The following is a 27703-nucleotide window of genomic DNA, read 5'->3' as shown; positions in this document are numbered from 1 at the left end:
CTGTATAAAACACTGGTTTGGCTTCAACTGGACGTGGCCAGTTCTGGTCACCATGCTTTAGGAAAGATACGAAGGCATCGGAGAAGGTGCAGAGAAGGTTCATGAGAACGGTTCCAGGAGTGCAGAACTTGGAGAAACTGAGGCTTGCTGGAGAGGAGGTTAACAGAATATTTGATAGAGGTGTTCAAAATCATGAGCGGTCTGGACAGGGTAGATAGGGGGAAACTGCGCTCATTGGTGGAAGGTTTGAGCACCAGAAGGCAACAATTTCAGGCAAATGGCAAAAGGATCAATGGTGACATGAGGAAAAACATTTTTTCTTAAACGGAAGTGGTTAGAATCTGGAATGCACTAACTGAGATTGTGGCAATGGCAGATTTAATCATGGCTTTCAAAAGAGAATTGGAAATTTCTGAAGAGGGAAAATTGGCAGGGCTATGGAAAGAAGGTGGCAGAATGCAACTAGATGATTTGCTCTTGCAGAGAGATGGCACAGACATGACAGGCTGAATGGCCTCCTGCTATGCAGTAGCCATTCTATGGCGACGATTATGCATTTCTTCTCTAGTCCATTGCTGCACTTCTCATGTGGATTCCACCTTCCAAGGCAATATTCTGCAAGATGTAGCAAACTCTTGATAATGGCATGCTGATACTGCAGGATGTCCTGACCGTCCACTGAAAATGTTAAATGGTGTCTTTTGCTTATTGCTCTGCTGGAGTTCTGGGCCTTAAGGCATCCCCTTGGCTCCTTGCTGGAACATGTAGATCAGGCTTATACTCTGTGGGAGGGGGGGCATATTTTCATTTTCTTCTCACTCAAGGGGCCAGTAAGCAAATATTGGAAAGATATAGTTCTGCGCAACAATAAACTGAATTTCAAAAAAAAGAGTTGAGTTGAGAAAGGCAGCAATTGCTGTGCAAAAGTAAAACAATGTCATAGCTAAGTTATAAAAGGGCAATTAATAAAAATGGCCGGAGTGCGAGAGGGTGCGTGCATGTGTGCTCCAGCCCTGTCGTACCTTGGTCCTCCCCAGGCTCCAGCCCCGCCGCACCTTTGCTTCCTTTGGGCCCAGCAGCCCTCAGCACTGCCAGTGTTTGCTGTTCCTCTAATCAGAAACTGTTTCTCTCCCCATCAGGCTACCAGCGGCAAAAATGGAAAGGAACAGCCTGCAATTGAAGGAGCAGCCCTTTGCAAAATCTTGAATTTCACTTTTGAACTTACCGGCATGTCTTACTGGCTTTTGAACAGTGGCTCCAAGAGCCACCTGGGGGGGCCTCGCAGGCTGCCAGTTGGACAAGCCTGATATAGATGAAAACTTTACTGTTAAGACTGATAAAACTTTGAACTCTATGCATGCACAGAGTGAACTCAAATGTCATCGGTACAGATCCACAAATTTGATATTTTATATTAAATTTTGATTTTATATTCCCTCTCCCTGTTCTTCCAATGAAAATAAACCACTTCACACTTCTCTGCCTTAAATTTCATCTGCGCTTATCCACCCATTTCGCCAGCTATGTCCTTTTGAAATTTAACACTATTCTCACAGTACACAATACTTCTGAGTTTGATGTCAACTACAAATTTTGGAAGTGTAACCTGGAGTCCCAAATCTAGGTCATTAATATGTATAAAGAAAAGCAGCGATTCTAACACTGACACTGGGGAAGCCCACTATATACCTTCCTCCAGTCCAAAAAACAACCATTCACCAATACTGTTTCCTTAGACTCAGCCAATTTTGTACCCATGCTGCTACAGTCCCTTTTAATTCACATGCTCTAACTTCAAAAAGTCATTTGATAACATGTCATATAACAGGCTTGTCAGCAAAGTCCATGTACACCACGTCAACCGCATGACCCTCTTACCCTCAAAAAACTCAAATTAAAAACGGCTTGCCCTTAACAAATCTGTGCCGGCTTCTCTCAATTAATCCACGATTTCCCAAGTAACTTTTAATTTTGTCCAGTACTATCATTTATAAAAGCTTCCCCACTACTGAGGTTAAACTAACTGGCCTGTCCAGCAACAACCCTATAACCCAAGATGATTGAAAAATTATGGCCAGTGCCTCTGCAATTTCCCCCCTTACTTCCACAGTGTCCATGGTTGCATCTCATCTCCTGGTGACTTATCAGCTTTAAGTACAGCCAGATTATCTGATACCACTATCAATTTTTAACCCTTCAAGTATCTCAACTACTTCCTTTTTCACTATGACTTGGGCAGCATCTTCTTCCTTAGTAAAAGCAGATGCCAAGTAGTCATTTCGTGCCATGCTCCCTGCCTCTTTGCATAAATCCCTTTTTAGGTCACTAATTGACTTTACTCCTCCTTTTACAACCATTTTACTATTTACATGCCTGTAAAAGACAGAGATTCCCTTTTATGTTAGCTGCCAGCCTCTTCGTTTCTCATTGGTTTTTTCTGAGCTTTCTATATTGAGCCTAGTTCTCAATTGTATTCCCCACCTAACATTGGTTACTGTGCATTTATAAGACAGTGTGGAGTACGGCAAATAAAGGTGGGTGAGCCGCAGGTGCAGGATAGCCATGTGGAACTACGATGTTGTGGTAATAATGGAGACCTGGCTAAAAGGAGGGTTAGACTAGGTACTTAATATTCCAGGATACAAGGTATTCAGGAAAGATAGGAAAGGAAAGAAAGGAGGAGGGGTAGCAGCATTGATTTTGAATACTTCTATCAAATTCCTTCTTAACCTTCTCTTCTCAAAGGAGAACTTTTTCTGCTTCATCTTAGTCTCTATTGCTTCAATCATCCAGGGAGCTCTGGATTTATTTGCCCTACCTTTTCTCCCTCATGGAAATGTTATATGGCTGTGCACAAATTTTCTCCTCTTTAAAAGGCAGTTTATTGCTCAGTTACAGTTTTGCCTGACAATCTCTGAGTACCTGGGCCTGATCTTTTCTCACCCCACTGAAGTTTCCCTCCACAATTAATTATTCTTACTCCAAATTTCCATAGCCAACATAAACCTTCTAATGCTACCCCACCTTTTTTCCCCTTCTGTCTTTCCTGAACACATTCAATCCTGGAATTATAGAGTAGCTAGTCTTGCCCTTCTTTGTGCCAGGTCTCCATTATTGCCACAACATCATAGTTCCACGTGGCTATCCTGCACCTCACCCACCTTATTTACCAAATTCCACACGGTCACATACATGCACTGTAACCCTAATTTAGACTTTATTACATTCCCTCATACTCTGACCTCACCTAATATCATACAGTTGCCTATTCTATTGATATCTGTCTCTCCCAATTCTCTGTGCATCTTGGTTTTCCCCTCCAATATTACCTACTGGTTGCCACACATCTATCAAGTTAATTTAAATCTTCCCCAATATCACTAGCAAATCACCCTGCAAAGAAATTGGTTCCAGTTCTTTTCAGGTCCAAGAACTCATGCATGTTGACCAACTATGTTTGCCATGACATGCCAACATTCTCAGGGCCCTACCTTGCCACCATCTGCTTGCAATCTTGGAACAAATTTCTGCTTTCAACTGCAGACAAAAGAAATTATCCAGTGCACCAGCAACTTACTTGAAATGAACACATGAATACATGAAATACAACATTCAGACCATTCTTCATTGAATTGTGTCACTGTATATGTACCATTTCCGAAGAACTGTGGTCAGGAAGTTTTATTCTATCACTTTGGTTTTGTAAATAGCTAAAACACAATTTCAGAGTTCTTGAATTGCTTATTTCATGATCAACCATATCTTCACTGCTCACCAACATGCACATTTTCCTCAAAACAGTAAGTGGAGAGCTGACAAGGAGAAACATTATTTCATCCTCTTTAGTCCAGATTCAGAGACATCAACTGTAACATCTTCTGCTCCATTGTTAAAAACAGCATCAATGGAGGAGTTGACGCATGCTACTTCCTTGCATACACTTAAAAAAAAACTGGTAACCTACTTTATAATAATTTTTTTCAAACTTGGCATTCTGCAATTCCAACAACCCCAAAGATAGAATTAGAACCTTCCTATTGCCTGCCAAGGGCAGTGACCTTATTTATCGAGATTCAGTAAACTTGTACTCATTAAATTATACTAATTCTAAAGTACACAGTTCCCAATAAGTATAAAATCACATGACCTTCAATGTATTCTCCTATTAGCACTGCCTACAATCTTGGAAAAAATGTTATATTTGCCTTAAAATAAACTATAAAAGTGAACTGTGCTAATAGAATGTAATTTTGAATCTTCCATGTATAAAGGAATGCCGAGCAAAGAACATCAGTTTTACTTACAAGATTATTACTTTGGTGTAGAGCAACCATTGAACGATGCACTTTTGAAAGAGTGCAGCGAACAAAAAACAACGTACTTGCCAACTTATCTTACCTAAGAGTATGGGAGGGATTTTTAATTTTGAAATTAAAACAGGCAGTCATAGCTCAAGTATTGTGTATCATCAGAAATACTATGGTTATAAGATTGTTCATAGAGAGACACTGTGCTGCACAGAATGCTACAAACAATGGATTCTATACAAATTTATTCAACTCATTATGGATGGATCCAGACTGAAAAGCTCCTTTGTGCAGTCAGGCAAATCACATGCTACATTAATGTTAATGAAAAGATTGTTGCAAACAGAACATTCTGAAGAAGAATGGACAATCACAACCAAGACTACACACAAGAGCAAGATCTGCTAAGTGGAAGCTATGAAATCCAGCTATCACTTAAAAACTCAATTTTGATCATTTCTTTGGGGGGGCACTGCTTAAATTTATTGCACCCATCAGCTGTAGTCAATTGAAATAAAAAAATAGTACATTACTGGGGATGCTTGACCTGCAGAGTAACAAAATATGGTAGCCGTCTTAACAATTATTGCCCTATAAATCTAACAAATGAATTTTAAACTTGGCATCATGAGAGAGAGTTTGGCAGCAGTTACACATTCCTCAGAAGGGCTCATCGTTTACTCCATATTTCATTGAAGTAAACAGAATGACTCACTGAAACCTGTTACCAATCAGTATAGCTGTCAGAAAGGAATAGGATTTTCCCTACATGGCAAGGTAGTGAACCTTCAGATAATACATTTTATTGCCAAAATATTTCATTGTGAAACTTTATCGTATTAAGTCCCTACTTATCAATTCCTGCTTGCAGATCTTAAATATAACCTGTTATCAGTTCACTGGATTTTGCTCCAACGATGGAAAACAATACTTTCAATAGTAAATTCATACTTAAGATATAAACCCTAACATCACCACTACACAATCCCAAATGCTAGCATCACCAGTTAACCAATGCAATTACAAAGGAACCACTTTTTTCTTGAGAAAAACATGTTGCCAATATACTGAGGGGCTTAAGGTTTTGGCTTAAAGCTTTAAGTTTCAGAATCTTCACAACTCTGCATCAGGGATCAGGACTGATAGTCATGCATGGACTATGGAATCAACAGACTTCAAAGACCTGAATGGCCTTTTCTGGTCCAATTTTATGTTCGAATGATAACTACCATACTAACTAGAGAATAAGACAAAAACTTAGTATGAATTTCCCATGGTATAGTTACTAAGTAGATATATGCTGATCAATAAAATTAATCTATAAAAAGCAGGCTGAATGTTATTGGTTTCAAGTTTCTTACAAGTACTACAGGATGCACAAAAAGGCAATGAGTCTTTCCTCCTCCACGCCCTCCCCCCACCAGCTCCCCACCCCGCAACATTACCCTTTTGATCTTTTCATTCAGAACCGCTGGCATGATATTGGTAGTCTCACTTTTTCGGCTCCCTTCACTCAACTCAAACCTGACTCCCTCTGAACTTGCTGCACTCATTCTCTCAGGTCCAACCATAGTGTTATCAAAACTACTGATAAGGGTGTTGTTGCCATTATTTGGCAAACAGATCTCTACCAAGGAGAAACTAAATGCCAACTCTGACACTTCCTCCTACCTTCCCCGGAACATGGCCCCACCACCAAACACCAAGTCATTGCTTCCAGGACTGCCACTGACCTCATCTCCTCCGGAGATCTTTCCTCCGCAGCTTCTAACCTCGTGGCCCCCATAAACCCCAAACAGCCTACTTCTACCTCTTTTCCAAGGTCCTCCCAGGATCCACAAACAGAGATGCCCTGGTAGACCTATCATTTCAGGCTATCCCTGCCCAACTAAATTGATTTCTTCCTATTTCAACTCTATTTTTCTCCTACTGCCCAGTCTCTCCCTACCTGCATCCATGACTCTTCTGATACCCTCCATCACTAACAGTTTCCAACTTCCTGGCCCTGACCATTTTCTCTTCACCACGAGTTCCAATCTCTCTGCACTTCCATTTCCCATCAAGATGGTTTTGGGGCTCTCCATTTCTTCCTTAAACAGGGGCCCAACCAGTATCCAACCACCACCACCCTCCTCCGCTTGGCTGAATTTGTTCTCACTGAACTGTTTCTTTAACTCAACTCACTTCCTCCAAATAAAAGCTATTGCTATAGGTACCCTGGTGGGTCCAAGCCATGCCTACCTTTTTGTGGGCTATGTAGAATATTCCTTTTTCCAGTCCTAATGGACCCCCTAATGCTGACCTTTTTCCCAGTACATTGATGACGGTACTGGTACCAATTCCTGCTTTTGCCCTGAGCTGGAAACTTTTATCAACTTTGCTTCTAATTTCCACTCTTCTCTCACCTTCACACGGTTTATCTCTGATTCTTCCCTTTCCTTCCTCGATTTCTCAGCCTATCCCCAGAAATGGAGACTATCAACAAATATTCATTGTAAGCCCACTGACTCACATAACTATCTCAAGAGCACTTCCTCACACCCTGCTTCCTGTAATGGCTCCATTCCATTCTCCCAGTTCCTCAGTCTGCAGTTGATAAGGGCCTTGTCTACGTCCCATCCATTTCCAACACATCTGCTCTCACCCCTTCACTTCTCTCCCATAGACTCAATAGGGTTCCCTTTGCCCTCATATTCCACCCCACCAGCCTCCATATTCAACAGATCATCCTCCGCCATTTCTGGCACCTCCAGCTTCCACAACCATCACCAAACAGATCTCCCCCGCATTCCAAAGGACTTTTTCCCTCCACAACACCCTGGTCCACTCCTTAATCACCCCCAATACCTGGTCCCTTCCCATGCAAGTACATAGGAAGCAAAAGGACAGGTGTTTCATCTCTCCTCACAGTTTAAAACCCCAACACTCCTTTCAAGTGAAACAGCGATTTATATGTACTGCTTTCAATTTAGACACTACTTGCTGCTCACAATGTGGTCTTGCTCTACATAGGGAAGATCAAATGCACACTGATGAGTGCTTTGCAGAACACCTCTGCTCAGTCCTCAAGCATGAGCTCATGCTGCTGGTGGGTAGCCATTTTTATTCTCCACCTTGCTCTGATGCTGACTTGTCCTCAACCTACAGCAATGTAGCCCTGAAGGTCAACCGAAGTTTGAGGAACAGCACCTCATCTTTACAGCTATCCGGACTCAACATCAGGTTCAGGCCGTAATCTCTTCCCCATTTTGCTATCATGTCCCAGCTTCTTTCATTTATGCTCTCAGACAGCATCTGATTATTATTCTGCCATTCATACCTCCTCTAGACACATCTTTTGTTTCTTTACTTGTTCCATTACCATGCTCTTTGACGCTGCACCACTTACTCTTTCATTCCTTTTCCACCCTCCCACATTTCACCTGCTTAAAACCTGTATTTCTAATGTTTCCGGTTTTAGTAAAAAGTTATTGCCCTGAAACATCAACCCTATTGCTTTGCATTAACCTGGCCTGATACGTTGAGTATTTCCAGTATTTTCTCTTTTTATTCCAATAAAATGGCAGTCCCTTGACCAGATAATTAAAAAAGCTTTTGAGAAGAATGTTAACAGAAAACATCCAAACATTTGAGACAACGAGTTCAGAACATTTTATCCTACAGTAAGTATTACCTATAGTAAGTATTAAAATAACTTAGTTTAGAAAATCAGTGACATTGCATCTATGTTTAGAGCTGTTCAAAAAGTTGCACATTAGTTCACTCATATTCAGGTTATTTCCCCCCCCCAGTTAAACAGCCTGGCTTCAACAAATGGTTAACAAAATGCACTGCTTTTCTTCCAGTGTGTATTTCTTAAGTGTCACTGCTGCCTCCACAGATTTACCAGAGTTGCTTTGCACCAACAATTCTTCAGCTAACAAAAAATATGTGCATTGCCTTTTCACCATGCATCATCATAATTGTATTACTCCTGAAGGCCAGGTGTTCAATCACAGATGCACAACAGCATATGGTTAACCATCAATGGCCTGTACATAGTCTTATTCCTTCCATCATGATAAATAGTGGAGTCATGAGTTGCAGCAAATTATTGTGCAAGGCTGTTTATGCATTTATTTTGTCATTTGCCCCAATGTTGTGGAATTCACCTTATTTACATTGAGGGGAGGACCCCACAGCATTAGGAGCCAATGGCATTGCAGCATATTTTCTTACTGTAGCTGTCCAGTAATACAAGCAGGCCATACATTAGAAAGAACCTCCAGGAATGTACGCTGCAACTCTAGAATGCATGGATTAGAAGACAGTGCTTTACAATATAAATATAATTTCACTGAGCTTTTTTGGGTTAAGCACAAATTTTGCAACACAGTAAAAAGAGACAGGGAAAAGAGAATACTTCCAAGTATTGTCACAATTTAAATTGCAAAAAGATTCAGTGAACTATTGTTCCAGTCCACTAATATCCTCGAAGTTCTGGATCTATCAATTAAAAAATATCTTTACATCATCCAAAATGAATATGCAGGACAAAATTAGACCATTAGGAGGAAGAAAGAATAGTAGTTATAGCTGAAACTTTGAGAAAGCAGTGCCAAACTAAAACAGGAATGGTCACAAAACAGAAGTGGGGTAGGGAGGGGAGGAAAGGTGAAGCCATAGTTACTTTTCAAAAACTAGCATGCTTAAATAACATTTAAAAAGTTATCAAAAACCTTTCTTCTTGCAGTCTATGAAGCCAATAATCTTTCAATTCTGGCCCAGAAGCCCATAAATTTTACACACCCAATCTGCAATTTTCTGTCCACTAATTTTAAGCAGAAAGTTAATTCTTACTTTCTAAGGCAGGAATGTAAAAAAAGTAACAACTGCAGACTACAAGGAAAACAGTGATGGTGGCATCTCCAAGGAGATAAGTTAGGGCAAGATGCTATGAACAGAAATACACTGGAAGGATGCCACCTGATGGTTCAAACAGGCCACGAATAATTTAGGTCCCACTCACCTCTGCCTTCCTCAGGTCTACTAGGGCCATGTTCACATGCATTACAGCCTAATCCCAACAACCACCACACCAAAAGCAAAACCACTTTCCTTTCCCTTTTAATATTGCCAGGCGAATTCCCAGGACTCCAAGGTCCAAGTGCTGCCCATGTAATACTGTCTGACATAAATACCTGTTCTAAAAAGCCTTTAACTTACGGAGCACCCATTCTGAAAAACCTCTAAATTGTGGCAATGTCCCAGGTCACTCAAAAGATAAGCTTAGTTCTTGTCTGAGATATTAAATTTGAAAGCTGTTGGACGTAAAGGGAACGCCCTTAATATTTTTAATACTTCATGGCACAAAAAGCATCTGTGACTAGTACTAAGTTCTGTACAACAATGCACCAACTAATTACAGGTCTTCCTGAAGGTAAGCAGAACCAACAGAAACATAGAGCCGATGCTGCCAGACCTGCTGAGTTTTTCCAGGTAATTCTGTTTTTGTTTCCAACTGAAACATAGTTCTCCTTATTGTGTGAGCAGTTGAATTAGAGTGTCTCACCACTATGTCTAATGATAAAGCAATTTTTTTTAAAAATTACATTACGATCCCAAGGGAACAACTTATATATACTAGTTTGCGCCAATCTGTTAAGCCCTCAGCCATCTAGCTTAAAGGTGCCAACATCAAACGGAATATAAACATTTGAGGAAGCAATTAATTTTTGTATCACTCGTCAAAGATTACTCTTTTTAAAATGTGACAATTTCTTACAAAAAAAATCACAACTTAAGATCCTTCATCAAGAGCTAAAGTGTTGAATTCATGCTTGAAATTCAGCAGATTCTACATATACTATGCATGCCTGAAGTTAAATGCTCTCAGGCAGCAAAGGAAATTTGCCAAATTACACAAATTTCAATTTCAATGTGGGAAATGTAAAATTTCACATTTAATGCAATATAGCATACCATTGCAAGCAAATGGGTCTTTCGTCAAAGGTGAAAGTGGAGAAAATTTGAGTGACTTAAATAATTGCACCCAAAGTATGCAAACGATGTGAGGCTGTCATAGAGTTAGAGGACCACAGCACAGAAAAAGGCCCTTCGGCCCATCGAGTCTGAGTCGGTCAAACAAGTACCTAACTATTCTAATCCCATTTTCCAGCACTAGGCCCATGGCCTTGTATGCCATGGCATCGAAAGTGCACATCCAAATACTTCTTAAGTGTTATTTAAGAACCACCACCCTTTCAGGCAGTGAGTTCCAGATTCCCACCACCCTCTGGGTGAAAGAATTCTTCCTCACATCCCCTCTAAACCTCCTGCGCCTTACCTTAAATCTATGCCACCTGGTTATTGATCCCTCCACCAAGGGGAAAAGTTCTTTCCTGTCTACCCTATCTATGCCCCTCATAATTTTATGCATCTCAATCATGTCCCCCCCTCAATATCCTCTGCTCCAGGGAAAATAACGCCAGTCTATCCAATCTCTCCTCATAACTAAACCTCTCCAGCCTAGGCAGCATCCTGGTAAATCTCCTCTGCACTCTCTCTCGTGCAATCACACCCTTTCTATAATGCGGATTCCAGACTGCACACAATACTCTAGCTGTGGCCTAACCAGTGTTTCATACAGTTCCAGCATAACCTCCCTGCTCATATATTCTATGCCTCAGCTAATAAAGGCAAGTATCCCATCATTTCAGTCATCATTTAATACTCTGATGCATCTTGAGGGAAGAAATTACAAGCAAATCAAGTCATTTCAACCCAGAATAGCTCCTTGATGAACCATATTTGAAATACTGTATTTCAATGCAGTTTTTGATAATTAACTTTGAACAAGAGACACTGAAGCACTGGAGGGGGCAGAAGAAATAAGTAATCCAGGACTTATAACAAGTTATGGAAGTAGCAGGTAAAAATCTCACTGCATGATCTGTCTTGCCTGACCCCACCTTCCTCCAACGTTTATTTGTCCCCCTTTGCTGTTATTTGTTGTTCACTAGCCTACTCAACAAGTATTGGCAGTCTACTTAAACACAGGGCAATGGCATCCAAATTGCACCCAGGGGAATGGGTGAATGGCTTGGTAACGATCAGACGTAGGACCCCAGTTAAGATCTCCCCCTCTCCTCCTTTAACTCAGACAACGTAGTGTTATTCTACCATTTAGCAAAGCCCCTCCCAGTATGCATTGCTAAAGTGTTCCTGGTGTAACCAGCTGAGCCATCTAAAAAGTCTAAACACATCGATCTATACTATTTAAAATCATGTGCCTGTTATGCACTGTCTACCCACAAACCTTAATTTTGCTGCACTATGAAAAATATAAAAATGGCGCATGAGAAGGTGGCGGTGATCCGCCTTCTTAAACCTCTGCAGTCCGTCTGGTGCAGATACACCTACAGTGCTGTTGGGAAGCGTGTTCCAGGCTTTTGATCCTACAACAGTGATGGAACGGCAATATAGTTCCAAATCAGGATGGTGTGTGGCTTGGAGGGAGTGGTATGAAGTGTTTTTTTTCCCTGTATCTGGGCATCACTGGTAAAGAGATATTCATTGTCCATCCATAGGGGGTCCCAAAGTAGCAAGCAGGCTGCCTTAAGTACCAATCATTTTACAAGAAGTTATATTTATGGAGCACCTTTAACATGATGCAGGTCCCAAAGCACTTCGGAAGAGCATTATAAAGCATAATTGGACACCGAGTTACAGGTGATATGAGGTCTGATGGCCAAATAGGTAGGTTATAAGGAGCAGAAAAAAAAGAGGTAGCGATCAGAGAGGTTTAGGAGGGAGTTCCAGACCTTGGCCACCAATGCAGGAGCAATTAACATCAGAGATGTTCGAGAGGTCAGTGCAGAAACCTCAGAGGGGGTTGAAAGCCATGCAGGAATCTGAAAACAAGGATGAGAACTTCAAAATTGATACTCTGGCTACAATGAGATAAATAAAAATGGAACCAGGCAATTACAGTCGCACCCAACTCGTCGACAATGGAGAGACCTTAGGGGACAGTAGTGTGATCAACCACATCAAAATTGCAGATCAGAGAGGGGTCATTTACTGATATTGAGGGCATTAGGCTTCAATCCCACAGCGTGCAACATAAAGAAGTCAGCTGTGGCTCAGTTCATAGCACCCTCGCCTTTGAATCAGAGGGTTGTGGGTTCGTGTCCCACTCCCGGAAACCAAGAACTGTGATTGTACTCAAAAGAGTTGCAATCTGTGACTGTTGATAACTCGAAAGAATAAAGAAGTGTGTAGGCTAGATCAAGGTAGAGGTGGCAAGATCTCTTCTCTCAAAGACATGAATGAATCAGTTAGATTTTGTATGGAATCAATAAACCCACAAAATTACCAAATTTACTGGATACAATTTCATGATCTGCCATAATGGAACTCATGATTCTGGATTGCCTAGTCTAACACTATGCATACTACTACTCCTTGCCTAAAAAATAATAAACATGTATAATGGGAAAATCCTATCTGAACTGTTAACATTTCATCACATTTGTTGAACCATAACTGAAATTTCTGATGTCTAAAATTAGATTAGAAAAGATGTAAAGAACTATTAAAAATGCACATTGACACATTTGCCCATTAAATTTTTGTGGCTGATACCTTCACTAAAGTTTTTACTTCAAGGCCATGTTTGTATACTTCACCAAAACATTCCCAAAACAAGCACTTGCAACCACATCTGTACATCATGAACACATACTGTTTTCGTAACTTTACAGCAACACAAGTTAAGGACAGCTCCCCTCATTTGGTGGGGAATTAAGGAATTTACTTTTTACCTCCTCCATTCCGCCATCTACCAAAATTGCAGAGATCACATGGCAGCACATGAACTATACAGTAACCTGTGTCAGATGACAAGTGCTCCCTGTTCAACCCTAGGTGATACATTCACCTAAATATTGGGCAGGTAAAGGCATGAGGTCAGAAGGCACAAAAGGTCTAATTGAGGGAGTGACAAGCAATGCTAAACCAATGAAATATATGTCACATAAAAGCCCAGAAACTTAACAGAGAATCACAGGAATCAGCAGAAACATAAAATTGGTCCACATAAATGAACAATCTAGATCAGCAGAAAGGTTTAGTCTTGCCCCAAGACTTTTTTTCCAATAGCAAAGTATAAATCAAATATTTTGGTCACGGTACTAAGAAGTTTGATCGACATTTCAAATTCTTACTTCTTGGTATCAAAAGTTTTTATAAAGAAAAACATATGAACAGAGGTTATTAAACTCCAGAAGCATGCAATGATCTTTCAGACCACAAAGAGCCAAATTGGGAGAAGTAGCTAAATAATTAAGTTGCAGCACCTCTTTAACATGGGCAGAGGGAGACAGGATTTTTTTTTTTAAAAATCAGCTCGCTATACTAAAGTCTATTTTCAAATGAATTATAAAAATAGGGCGCTGCAGTGATTCTACATATTGGGTCATTTCCAGCAAGTCCCTGAACTGTTATTGCAAATAGCAATTCCCATTGTCAACACAACCTAGAAACACAATTTCCACAACTTTTGTTCAGAACCAGCCTTCACTGCCCCCAAATCACATTTAATTGAGACAAAGAAAATTGAATTATCCTTAATAAAAGTCTTCACTATGTAGATCACTGAAAGCTATGCTAGATCAAATCATAGAATGTTTGCAACACAGAACTGGACACAGTACTCCAGTTGAAGCCGAACCAGTGTTTTATAAAGATTCACCATAACTTCCTTGCTTTTTAATTTAATGCTTCTATTTACAATGCTCAGTAGCTCATATGCCTTTTTAACCACTTTCTCACTGTCCTGCCACATCCAACAATTTGTGCACATATAGCCCCAGAGTCTCTCTGCCTCTGTGCCCTGTTTAGAATTCTATTCTTTGTTTATATCACCTCTCCTCATTCCTCCTACCGAAATGTATTACTTCACACTTCTTCACATTAAATTTTATCGGCCGCTAGTCCGGCCATTCCATCAGCCTGTGTCCTCTTGAAGTTTATCACTATCCTTCTCATAGTTCACAGTGCTTCTAAGTTTTGTGGCATCTGCAAATTTTGAAATTCTGCCCTGCACACCCAAGCCAAAGTCATTCATATAGATAAAGAAAAGCAGTGGCCCTAACACCCGCCCCCGGGGAACCCCACTATAAACATTCCTCCAGTCCGAGAAACAACCATTCATCATCACTCTGTTTCCTGCCACTAAACCAAGTCCATGCTGCCTTTGTTCCTTTTATTCCATGGGCTTCAACTTTAATAAAGTGTCACTAAGTGGAATGGTTCAAGAAGGTAGTTCACCACCACCTTCAAAGGCAATTAGAGATGGGCAATAAATGCTGGCCTTGCCAGCGATGCCCACATCCCATGAATGAATAAAAACATAACAGGCTTGTCAGCAAATACCTTTTGAAAATCCATGTGCACCACATCACAGCATTACTCTAATCAAAACATTGTTACGTCAAAAACAATCAAATTAGTTAAACACAATTTGTCCTTAACAATCCTTGCCGGTTTTCTTTAATTAATCTACATTTGTCCAACTGACTGTTAATTTTTCCCCAAATCATCATTTCTAAAAGCTTTCCCACCACAGGAGGTTAAACTGGTTGGCCTGTAGTTGATGGGCTTATCCTTACGCCTTTTTTTGAACAAAGTTGTAACATTTGCAATTCTTCAGTCCTCTGACACCACCCCTACATCTGAGGACAATTGAAAAATTATGGCCAGTTCCTCCACAATTGCCACCCTTACATCCTTCAGTATCCTTGAATGCATCTGATCCGATCCTGGTGACTTATCAGCTTTAGGTACAGATAGCCTATCCAATGCTGCCTCTTTATCAATGTTTAGTCCAGCCAGTCCATCAACTATGTCTGCTTTCACTACAAGTACTGAGCCATTGGAGCTTCTGTTCCCACGCCCAAATCCGCTTTTTGGTCCTCAATTAGTTGCGCTCCTCCTGCCCCGTTTTACTATTTATATGCCTATAGATAACTTTTGTATTCCCTTCTATGTTGGCTGCCAGTCCCTTCTCATACTCTCTCTTTGCTGCACTTTCCATCTGAACTTCTTACAGTCAGACTGGTTCACACATTTTTTCCCCCACTTGCTTGGAAAATGGTTGCTAAAGAGGTTCCAATTACAAACAGTCCGCTGCATTAACAAGTTATAGAATAGAAATGGACATACTGGATAGCAAAAATCAAGCATGCAATAATATCCAGAGAATTTTATAAACAAAGTACCAACACTTCAAGCAGGTTTTAAATAAATGCAATAACATCACACTCATTTTTCCCCAATATCATATCACAAAGAATTCTGCATATTATAGTGATTCATGAATATCCTGTGCATGAGAAAATTACACAAGATTTTAAAAACAAAATTTAAGTTAATAAAGACCTACCAATGCAAGCGTTGAGAAAGAGCCAATCTGATCTTTTCATTCTGTTCTTTATTTGTTTGAGTCTTTTAAAGTCCACTTCCAGCTCTTCTTTACTGCCTACAGCCCCAGGTGCCAGCTCAATTCTCTGAAAGTCCATTTTCATGGCAGATTCACGTTTAGGTATAGGAGGAGATCTCCTCTGACTATTGCCACCACTGCCGCTGCTCCTCCATCGAGCCCTGTCCTGCTCATTTATCAATGATGAAGCTTCCTCTGGCTCTGCAAATTCAATTGCTTCCAAATTATTAGGTCTAGGATAGTCACAGACTACACACTTTCGAGACTTAGGACAGTTCTCATACGTGCAAGCTGTGCATGTCCAATGCAGTGCTTTTGTGTTCAGTCTGTTTCTGTCATTATATTCTTCACATGGGTCCTGAGAAGCCTGAACTGGTCTTGAAATACAACCAGATGACTGGGGGGACTCCGTAGGACTTCTAGTCCGACGTTGGGACAAACACTGAGTGCATCTTATTGCTCTTGGCCAATTCAGGTAAGTACACATGTGGCATGACCACTTGCTTGCACCTTCTGAATTGTAGGATGATTTAACCCTTGGTCTAGCACTAGAGTCTGGACAAATCAGAGGGCTGCTTCCACCCTCTATACTTGTGGTATCCCAGTCTTGATTCAAATCACTTGAGCTGCCCCTGATTGGATCTTCAGTAATTATAGTGCCATTAGGTCTTGGCGCACGACACATGGTGCATTTGATTGCAGAGGGCCAGTTTTCGTATGTGCAGTATTCACAGGCCCACTTTATTCCATATTCAGTCATCGTTGCTCACACCCAGCACCAGTTTTTAATGTTGGATTGGAGTCTGCAAATTAAAATCAAAATATATTAAGTACAGGAATTCTCTTGCAACCATTTTGGCAGAACTTATTGAATGCAAACATTATAAAAGACTACATTGCTTTCTGTAATAGTCGGATGAGAAATACATTTTAATAGAAGGGCGTTGTATTTATTTATTTTGTCAGGGAACACAATGTTATTGAGGTCCAGACAATTCTACAGCTCCCACCACACCAAAACAAGTCAATTCAGTAATAACTTACTGATGCAAATACACATTTTATCAAATGAACAAAAACGGCCAAATCCAGTTAATGAGTCTATACTATCTATAGTGGAGCTAGCTTAAAAAAAAAATCTCTTCAGGCACACCATTTTTAAACAGTTCAGCCAAAAGTAGCTGAATGAAAATTTGATGGATTAAAAACTTACACCTTCTGGATGCACCATTCAAACCTAGAGAGCTTTTAATACTTCCAACCACAAATTAAAAGTTGAAAAAGGAAGGCTTGGCAATAATCAACATCACAAAGGTGCTGGGGTTAAATCTACTTACAATATTGTGAAATAAGCACTGAATAGGATGAAGCTAACTGGTATTAAGAAAGGGATTTTTTTCTCCATTATTGCATGGGTTAAGACAATACTATAGCCTTAATTCTGTGCAACTGCACCAAAGCAACTATACATTCAATTTCCATCCCAAAGCATGTAATTGGTATCAAGCCAATCAATGTGACCACAGCATAGTACATGTTTGGTATCTTAAACTGGTAATTTGGTTACCAGAAAGATGAAAATTTGCACATTTGTGAAGTCCACAAAAAAATGATTAATACTCTTCACTATGTTCAAGGCTTAATGTGCATTCTTGTACAAGTTATCCCTGATTACACCCATTCTTCAACATAAGCTTCGAAAAGTAACCCAGAACTCATTATAAAGTCCATTTGATCAGAATCAGGCAGGACATCCATTCTTACTCCCCCATTAATTCGTTGAAAACAAATTTCCCATGCATTTGAAAAGCTGTTTGCAAATGACAAGTTTATGTGCTCACAGATGCTGGTCTTCAGGTGAGGTGTGACTTATACTGTTGCATTTACATAAATCATTTAATTTAATAACTGATCATGTACCTTACATTATGTTACCATGCCAGTTTGAGAATTTGAAATCAGTTTTCAAAATCAGGTATCGCAAAAAAAAAGTGACCATTAAGCTATTGGCTTGTCGTTAAAAACCTAACTGGTTAACCAATACCCATTGGGGGAAGGAAACCTGCCCTCCTTACCTGGTCTGGCCTATATGTGATTCCAGTTCCATACCAACTCTTAATTGCCCGCTGAAATGGCCTAGAACATCACTCGGTTCAAGAAAGTGGCTCAACACCACCTTCTCAAGACAACTAGGGATGGGAAGATGCCAGCTTTTCCATTGACGCCCACATCCTGAGAATGAACAATTAAAAAAAAAGCACTGGAAATTTTCTATTAAAACGAAATGCCAAGAATGTCCAACATTTCCAAGAATTACCATCAGTCTAAGGTTAACCTTAACAGAGTCAATTGTTGTTTTCATCTTATGGGCTGCTTGTTCACTAGGGCCAAACCAAATGAATAATCACAGGAATTATACAAACACAGAAGGCGGCCTGTGCCAGCTCTTTGAAAGAGCCACCCAATTATTCCCCCTCCCTACTCTTTTCCCCATAGCCATGCAAAATTTTTCCCTTTTGAAATAATCATTTAATTCTATTTTGAAAGTTAATATCAACTCTGCTATTTCTTCGCTGCATGCTTAGACTTTCTCTAGTAATTTTTACTATATTCCAACGATCTAATTTCCTCTTATTCCCCAACTTTATTTTCATGTGATGTTGCTCCTTGCACTATATGGATAGCACAGTAAACATCACTTCCAGTGTAAATAAAACATTCTCAGTTTAGGAGGAAAACTCAAGCCCCAAAATAATAGTTGCACTAAAAAAGAATTTAACACTCAAATATCCATAAAAACTGATTCCTGCTTGAGAACACATTTTGATCCAAAGAAACTGATTTTCAAAAAGATATATATAGATTCTTCGACAAAGTAGCTAGTGGTGTACGGCACATGTATTAGCAGGTTCTGCTTTCAGCTGACTATTATTGTATCATTTGAGAGATTCAGAATAACCAGTGGAATACAGCAGAGATCCACTACAAGTACACAAAAATAGCACTTACATTTGAGAGAGATAAAAATAAAATCTGATCAACATACATTCTTTAGTATTTCAAAGCCACATGTAAAATGTTATGGAGTAACTTTCTTTTGAACCCATCGTAGATTCCAAAATTCTGGTCTACATTAACAAAAGTTATTTCTATAAAACTACACAACCATAGGTTGTAAGCATAGTAACAATTATCCTTTATAAAGGAGAGAATGTGTGTGCTTGATCTAAATCCCTTTTCCCGCCCCACAGGAAAAAGTTAGAAATTTAACTGCAAAGAAACTTTTAAACAGATCAAAACTCGCAGACAAAAACTCTCAAAAATTAGTTTTGAACATTGAGTAGATCTTTCAGACATTGTTAGCAAATGAATGTTGCAATGGTGACTATTGTTACTGGGAAGTATTGTTTCACTTAAAGACCAAAGGAAGTTTTGAAACCCTACATGTAAATTGTTACACCCCTTTGTGTTTTTAAAATGTCACACTTACATAATGATCAAAACAAATATATGAAAATCTTCTATATACATTAGACAATAACATTACAATTTCCTGACTTGCATTTTGCAAGACTCTTCATTTTCAGGAAGCTTTAAAATGCCTTATATTGAAGAAAATACATGCAGAGGGAAATAGGGAAGGCTACAGTGGGAGAATGACAGCAAATGTTTGATAATTATTTTGGAACAAGGATAGACAGAAAGGTCCAAATCCATCCTCATCCACATTCACACACATCCAATTTCCAACAAGAGTCACAATACTGATCAGCAGGATTCCAACTGTCCATTTCTCTCTCTCTGATCTAGTGGTAGGGAAAGCAATTGTAGCATCACTATTCAAATAACTCAACAAAAGGTTAAAATTAAACTTGGGGCCTTCCTAGACCAGATAGCTTAAACCCATAAAAGGAGCTTTTAATCCAGTACAATCACTACACACAGACAATCCATTAAGAAATACTCAATCAGCCCTTTTACATGGAACTTTAGGATACAACCTACAAATCTGAAACGAAATAAGGTGGACTAAAGTTGGATATCATCGATAATACTATAAACCTAGAAAATAGCGCTACACTATTCTATACATTTATATTAGTTCAGAAATTCTTAATCGCCTGAAAACATTACACCTGATTATTACACAACCTGTAGAGTTTAATAATGAATGTTATGAGAGAAATATAAGCTTCACAGCCTGATATCCAAGCGGAGCTCTAAAAAGGCAGAACCAATGGATTGACATTACCAAGAAGCTGAATACATCTTATTTACTACAAGACATCTAATGAGAGTGGAAGCAAGGAAACCGCTACAGCCTTTACCTAAGAATAAAATGACATCTTCTGGCTACACAACCTCAACCCCGTGGTCCAATCAAGTTTTCTAAAAATAGAACACCAAAAAGTCCTGCCCAATTTACCATTAAACAGCATCAGTCCACATTTTGCACTAAAAATACTTGTATTAATAAACAAAGTGAGAACGTAGAGTTAAAATCAGACAATTTGAATCAAGGAAGTAGGAATAATAAATCAACTACTGCACCTCTGGGTTTCAGCAAATTTTGATTAACTGAACTGTAAATCTGAATTCGGGGAGGTTGTTAGATTACGGTTCAACAAACGTGTCAAAACACAACCTTAAATTTATTTAACAACCCAGCGGTTCTGAACCAATATCTCCCATTAAACTACAACTGTAGACGAAACAGTCAGCAATAAACAGAACTCGAAAAAGACAATTTGTAAATGTTTGCAGTCCCGATGTTAAACTGGAATGTTGGCCACATTGCAAAAGTTTCACAAACTGCTACAAAATCGTACATTTATAAATGTTTTACTTTTCCTTCTATTTAGCCATGGAGATTGTATCATAAAAATAAGGGTTTCAGTAACAGCGGCGGAACGACTGGCGATTATTTGCTCGCACAGTGGTCTGATTACAAACATTCGAGCTGTTCATTCGAGGTAAGTAAATCACCACAAACGTGGCATTAGATCTGGAGCAAATGCAATTGGAAACAGAACCCCAGAGAAGGGAAAGCCATGCCAAGTTAGGTACGTTTATTTTTGTAACACAACATCTGTATTTTGTTTTTTAAAACCACTAAGTTTGAATGATTATCCAGAGTCTGTTATATCACAGGTCATTTTCTGAGAAAGCCGCGACACGTAAAAACAAAACAGAACTAATCTCCCCATGCAAATAAGTAGCAAACCCAGGAATTTTTGCCGACATTGCATCGACATCGCGACTGTTAGCGACAAACTTTTGAAAACTCTGCTTACACCTATACGGAAAAGCTTCGTTTAAACTGAACTTAATCCTACACAGGTCAGCTGAGTTTCATCTACCGCTCCACCACCCACCCCCACCAAGCCCCCCCCCCCCCCCAAACCCCAAAATAAGCAGCTGTTCGAGAAACGAATGTGCATTTTCTCTAAACTAACTTTACCCCTGAAGCTTGGAAAAGAAGCGGAGCTGAACAGGATCCTGGCCGGGTTGCGATCAGGTTTCTGTCACGCCGCGCAGGATAATTCAAGAGCGCGGTTTGAGCTGCGGGAACCAGCAGTTACCTAATTCCAGATCTCGGGCACCGGCCTCACATTCCGCTGCGCTGGGGCTGCACCTCCACTCCGCCGCCGCCGCCGCCCCATCTTTACCTTATGTTTACGTTAGTGTCAGAGGGGCAGCATACAACAAACAGACCTTCTCCCCCGCGCACTCTCTCGCTCTCTGGTCTCTCTCCGCCGCCGCCGCTCCAGTTGATCTCGCTTCTTTCCCCCACCTCCCCCCCCCCCTCCCCGCCACCCCCGCCGCTCTTTCCCTTACATGGTGGCCGGGTCAAATAAAAAAATCCCCCGCTCAGTCCCACCGCACCTCACCCCGTCCGACTGGCGACCTCCAGCTTTCACCCGTCTCCCTCCCCCCCCTCCCCAAGCTTCCTTCTTTTTTATGACATTTTTCTTTCTTTCCTCAGGCTCCTCCGTTCGACTCTAATGGCGACGGCAAAGACAACATCAGACAAAGTTTGCTGGGATATTTTAAACGTCACATCGCACCTCGCGCCCGCCCGCTCCCCTGATTGGCCGTTGCTCCGACTCGGGTGGCGGGCCAATCGCAAATGCCGTCCTTGGTGTTTTGGAACCGACGTCACCCCGAGTAACCAGGCTGTGACGACACCGCGTCAACAAAACGCGAGGGGGAGGAGCAAGCGGCCGATCACGTGACGATGTCCCGCTCTGCTTTCTGATTGGCCCGCGATTACATCACACAGTTCGGTGAAGTAAAACTCAACTCAGCTGATCAAGAGCTTGTGTCAGATTGTGCGGTGCAAGGAAAGACTCACCCAATACTATTTAAACTTTAAATAGAGTAACACGCCTTAAACTCACTAAACCTGTAATTCATGTGATTCATTTTGGTAGGAAGAAGGCAGAGATGCAATACAAAATATAGGGTACAATTCTAAAGGGGGTGCAGGATCAGAGGAACCTGGGTGAATGTGTGCATAAATCATTGAAAGTGGCAGGACAGGTTGACATAGCAATTAATAAAGCATACAGCATCCTAGGCTTTTATGCTTTATTAATACGGGCATAGAGTACAAAAACAAGAAAGGTATGGTAAATTTGTATAGAACACAGGTTTGGACTCAGCTGGAGTATTGCATCCAGTTCTGGGCACCACACTTTAGGAAGGATGTGAAGGCATTAGAGAGAGTGCAGAAAAGATTAACAAGAATGGTTCCAGGGATGAAGAACTTCGGTTATGTAGATGGATCAGAGAAGTTGGGACTGTTTTCCTAGGAGAAGAGAAGGTTCAGAGGACATTTGACAGAGGTCTGCAAAATCATGAGGCATTTGGACAGAATAGATAGGGAACAGATTTAAGATAATGGGCAAAATGTAATTTACAAGATGTACTGCAGGAACTCACCAAGTCTCCTTAGACAGCACCTTCCAAACCAACAACCACTATCATCTAGAAGGACAAGGGCAGCAGACACATGGGAACACCACTAACTGGAAGATCCCCTCCAAGCCACTCACCATTCTGACTTGGAAATATATCGCCGTTCCTTCACTGTTGCTGGGTCAAAATCCTGGCACTCCTTCCCCAACAGCATTATGGGTGTACACCATATGGACTGCAGCAGTTCAAGAAGGCAACTCACCAACACCTTCTCAAGGCAATTAGGGATGGGCAATAAATGCAACGCCCGCATCCCATGAATGAATTTTTTTAAAAGAGGCAATGATGCCATGAGGAAAAAAGCTTTTTCATGCAGCGTGTGGTTAGAATCTGGAATGTACTGCCCATGAGTGTGGTGGAGCCAGGGTCAATCAAGGCATTCAAGAGGGAATTTGATTATTAGCTGAAAATGAAAAAAATGTAGGGCTACAGGAAGAGTTGAGAGATTCTACTGTGATTCTGTAAAATGTTCTAAATCAAACTGGCTCAACATGGAGGAACATACAAATGATCTAAATATTTCTACACATATATTTAATGGGCAAATTGGGGGTATAAACTAATGGGTCAATTTCTCAAGGGGAGGAGAAAGCAAATCTTATTGGTTGGGTAAGTAACAGAAGTAAGTTCAAAAGGTCATGCAGGGACAGAAGGACTTGTGGGGTCCATAAACACATATCCTTAAAGGTGGCAGGATATATTAAGCGAGTACTTTACAAAGCATATGGGACCTTGGGCTTCATAAATAAATGTACTGAATAAAAAAGCAGGGAAGGTCTGCTGAACCCTCACAAAGCTCTGGTTAGGCCACAATGTGATGATTGTATTCAGTTCTGGTCACCACACTTTATAAAGGGTTTGAGGGTCTTTGAGAGGGTGCAGAGGAGATTTACAAGACCAGGGATGAGGAGTTGTAACAGCAAGGTTAGGTTGGAGAAGCTGGGGTTGTTCTCCTTGGAGCAAAGAAAATTGAAGGAAGTTTTGATCGAGGTGTGTAAGATTATGAAAGGTTCAGATAAGGTAGAGAAAGAAAAGCTTTTTCCATCAGCTCATTGTACAAAGTCTAGGGGACACATGTTTAAGGTTTTGGGCAAGAGGTGCAGTGGAATGTAAGGAAGTTTTTTTTTACGCAGCGGGTGGCAATGATCTGAAACTTGTTGCTTATGAGGGCAGTGGAAGCAGAGACAATTAATGATTTCAAAAGGAAATTGGATCAGCACACAAGGGAAATAAACTTGCAGAGCTATGGGGATAAAGCGGGGGAATAGGATTGATTGGTTGCTGTACAGAGAGCTGGTATCGACTTGAAGGGCGAATAGCCTCCTTCTGTTTTATAATGACTTTATGGTCCAAAACAGATGATGTGTTGTTTATTTCATTGCTGTTTGTGGGGTGTTTTACATCCACTCAAACAGGCAGCTAGGGCCTCAGTTTAACATCTCATCTGAAAGACAGCATCTCTGACAGTGCAGCGTTCGCTCAGTCCTGTACTGAGTGTCAGCCTTGATTTTGTACTTAAGCCCTGCAGTAGGACTTGAACCCAGAATCTTGAGATTTAGAGGTGAGCATGCTACCAACTGAGTCACAGGTAACATGTAGTTGGAATCTGACATTAGGCGCTCAGCTAACATTGGTGAAATGCACATGGAATCAGTTTAAGCTCTGGCACTAGAGTTGCCAATCTTTGCTTGGAGATGAACCTGGGTGTTTGATCACATGATGTTCCAACCATGTGACAATTTAAAAAAAAAACTTTCTCAAAGCCATCTTTTGGCCAAGCTTTCTATCATCTCTCCTAACTCCTGCCATCTGCTATTTTTATGACTATTATCTTTTGCCGCTTTTGTTTTCTTACCTGACTCCCAAGGGACATTTTTCACATTAATGAGGCAATTATAAATGCAAAGCTGTTGTTGTTTAGCCTGCAAATACTATTTGTACAGAAAGAGTTTCACCTAAAACTGAAAAATACTAACATAAAAATTAAACTGGGTGTAAGCATATTCCAGTCTTCAAGTTCACAATCAAACTTACTTTGATTTTATTAATATGTAGGTTTTATTAATATGTAGGATCCAAACAGTTGTCAAAAAGGCATCTTGCATCAACAATTGAAAGGAATTGATTTTATATTGTATCTAGGCTGGCATTCCAGTGCAGTACTGAGGGAGTGCTGCACCATCTGATAAGCCATCTTTCAGATGAGATATTAAACCGAGGCTCCATCTGCTCGATTGGGTGGATGTAAAAGATCCCATGGCATTATTTCAAAGCAAAATAGGAGAGTTATCTGCAGTTTCCACACCACTATATATCCCTCAATCAACATCACAAAAACAAACTATCTGATCATTATCACATTGCTGTTTGTGGGAGTTTGCCAAGCGCAAATTGACTGCTTTGTTTTCCACATCACAACATTGACTACATCACAAACTTGCTTCATTGGCCAAAAAGTGATCTGAGACATCCAGGAGCCATGAAAAACGGCATATAAATACAAGTAAAGGGGGAGGGTGGAAAATGAAAAAAAACAGAAGACCTATGATAGGACAGAAGAGAGGAGACATTAAATGACAAAAGAGTTAGTAGGAGAGAGCCAGAGGGAGTAGTGTTGGACAAAAAAAACAAAAGATAGTTCCAGAGGATGTATGAATGACAGAATAATGAACAGGTACAATCCGAAAGCAAAAACAAGAGAAAAATGTGATTAAAACTGAAACATGCAAACAAAATGGGAAGCAGAGATTACAGTCTAAATTGTTGAACTCAATATTGAGTCCAGGAGCTGGAAAACACCCAATCAAAAGATAAGGCGCTGTTCCTCAAGCATGTATTGACCTTCATTGGAACACTGAATAGGCCAAAGGCAGGGGTTTCAGTATGAGAGCAAGATGGACAATTAAAATAGCAGGTTATCAGAAGCTCAGAGTCATGCTTGAATGGGGGTATTTGCAAAGCAGTCACCTAATCTGAACTTGGTTTCCTCAATGTAGAGTAGACACATTGTGAGCACCAAATGCAGTATACTAAATAGAAAGAAGTACATACAAATCACTGTTTCATCTGGAATGAGTATTTTAGACCTTGGACAATGAGGAGATAGGCAGTAAATGGCAGATGTTGCAAGCTGTGCAGTTGCATGAAAAGGGGCCATGGGAAGGGGGAAAATGATGTTGGAGGTGTTTTTTTAAATTTTTCATGGGATGTGGCTATTGCTAACTAGGCCAGCATTTACTGTGCCCTATGCCCTTGAGAAGGTGATGGTGAGCTGCCTTCTTGAATTGCTGCAGTCCATGTGGTGTAGGTACACCTACAGTGCTGTTATGGAGGGAGTTCCAGGATTTTGACCCAGCAACAGTGATTGAATGACGATATAGTTCCAAGTCAGAATGGTGTGTGGCTTGGAGGGGAACTTTCAGGTGGTGGTGATCCCATGCATCTGATACCCTTGTCCTTCTAGGTGGTAGGGGTCATAGGGAAGTGCTGTCGAAAGAGCCTTGGTGAGTTGCTGCAGTGCATCTTGTAGATGGTACACACTGCTGCCACTGTACATCGGTGGTAGAGGGAGTGAATGTTAAAGGCGGTGGATAGGGTGCCAATCATGCAGGCTGCTTTGAACTGGATTGTATCAAGTTTCTTGAGTTGGAGCTGCATTCATTCAGGCAAGTGGAGAGTATTCCATCACACTCCTGATTTATGCCTTGCAGATGGTGGACAGGCTTTGGAGAGTCAGGTGGTGAGTTACTCTCCACAGAATTCCCAGCCTCTGAGATGCTCTTACAGATACAGTATTAAAATGCTGATCCAGTTCAGTTTCTGGTCAATGGTATCCCCCTGGATGTTGATAGTGGGGGGATTCAGCAATGGTAATGCCATTGAATGTCAAGAGGAGATGGTTGGGTTCTCTCTGATTGGAGATTGCCTGGCACTTGTGTGGTGCAAATGTTATTTGCCACTTATCAGCCCAAGCCTGAATGTTTTTCCGGTCTTGCTGCATATGGCCACAGAATGCTTCAGTGTCTGAGGAGTCACAGATGGTGCTGAACATTGTGCAATCATCTGTGAACGTCCCCACTTCTGACCTAATGATGGAAGGAAGGTCATTGATGAAGCAGCTGGTGATGGTTGGGCCTAGGACACTACCCTGAGGAACTCCTGCAGTGATGTCCTGGGACTGAGATGGTTGACCTCCAACAACCACAACCATCTTCCTTCCATATGCTAGGCATGACTCCAACCAGCGGAGAGTTTTCCCCCGATTCCCATTGACTCCAGTTTTGCTTGGGCTTCTTGATGCCACACTTGGTCAAATCCTGCCTTGATGTCAAGGGCAGTCACATTTGCCTCTTCTCTTGAGTTCAGCTGTATTGTCCATATTTGGACTAAGGCTGTAATGAGGTCAGGAACTGAGTGTCCCTGGCAGAACCCAAACTGACTGTCACTGAGCAGGTTATTGCTGAGTAAGTACCACTTGATAGCACTGCTGATAACACTTTCCATCACTTTGCTGATGATCGTGAGTAGACTGATGGGGCAGTAATTGACCGGGTTGCATTTGTCCTGTTTTTTGTGAACAGGACATACCTGGACAGTCCTCCATATTGCTGGGTAGATGCCAGTGTTGTAGCTGTACTGGAAAAGCTCGTCTAAGGGCGCAAAGATAAAAACAAAAAACTACTGCGGATGCTGGAAATCCAAAACAAAAACAAAAACAAAATTACCTGGAAAAACTCAGCAGGTCTGGCTGCATCGGCGGAGAAGCCGATGCTGCCAGACCTGCTGAGTTTTACCAGGTAATTTTGTTTTTGTTTTTGTTCTAAGGGCGCAGCTAGTTTAGGAGCACAAGTCTTCAGTACTATTGCTGGAATATTGTCAGGGCCCATAGCCTTTGCAGTATCCAGTGCCTTCAGCTGTTTCTTGATATCACGTG

At 40.8% G+C, this 27703-nt stretch overlaps 1 protein-coding gene across 2 annotated transcripts in view; it reads right to left on the bottom strand.

Annotated features, from left to right (window-relative positions):
* The window catches only part of LOC144694437 (ubiquitin thioesterase ZRANB1), a 92590-nt gene extending 70842 nt beyond the window's left edge, over positions 1-21748 (bottom strand). For both annotated transcript variants that reach the window (XM_078564848.1, XM_078564849.1), the window contains exons 1-2: positions 21372-21748; positions 15733-16592 (exon numbers count right to left, since the gene is read on the bottom strand). In XM_078564848.1, coding sequence (XP_078420974.1) covers positions 15733-16549 — 817 coding nt within the window. In that variant the 5' untranslated portion in view covers positions 16550-16592; positions 21372-21748. The remainder of the gene's footprint in view (positions 1-15732; positions 16593-21371) is intronic.
* Between the last annotated feature and the right edge of the window lie 5955 nt (positions 21749-27703).

This window comes from Cetorhinus maximus, chromosome 20, assembly GCF_964194155.1.
Source record: "Cetorhinus maximus chromosome 20, sCetMax3.hap1.1, whole genome shotgun sequence".
NCBI classification, from domain to species: Eukaryota; Metazoa; Chordata; class Chondrichthyes; order Lamniformes; family Cetorhinidae; genus Cetorhinus; species Cetorhinus maximus.
Note: the sequence above shows the minus strand (reverse complement) of the source record. Positions and strands in the feature narration are given on the sequence as shown.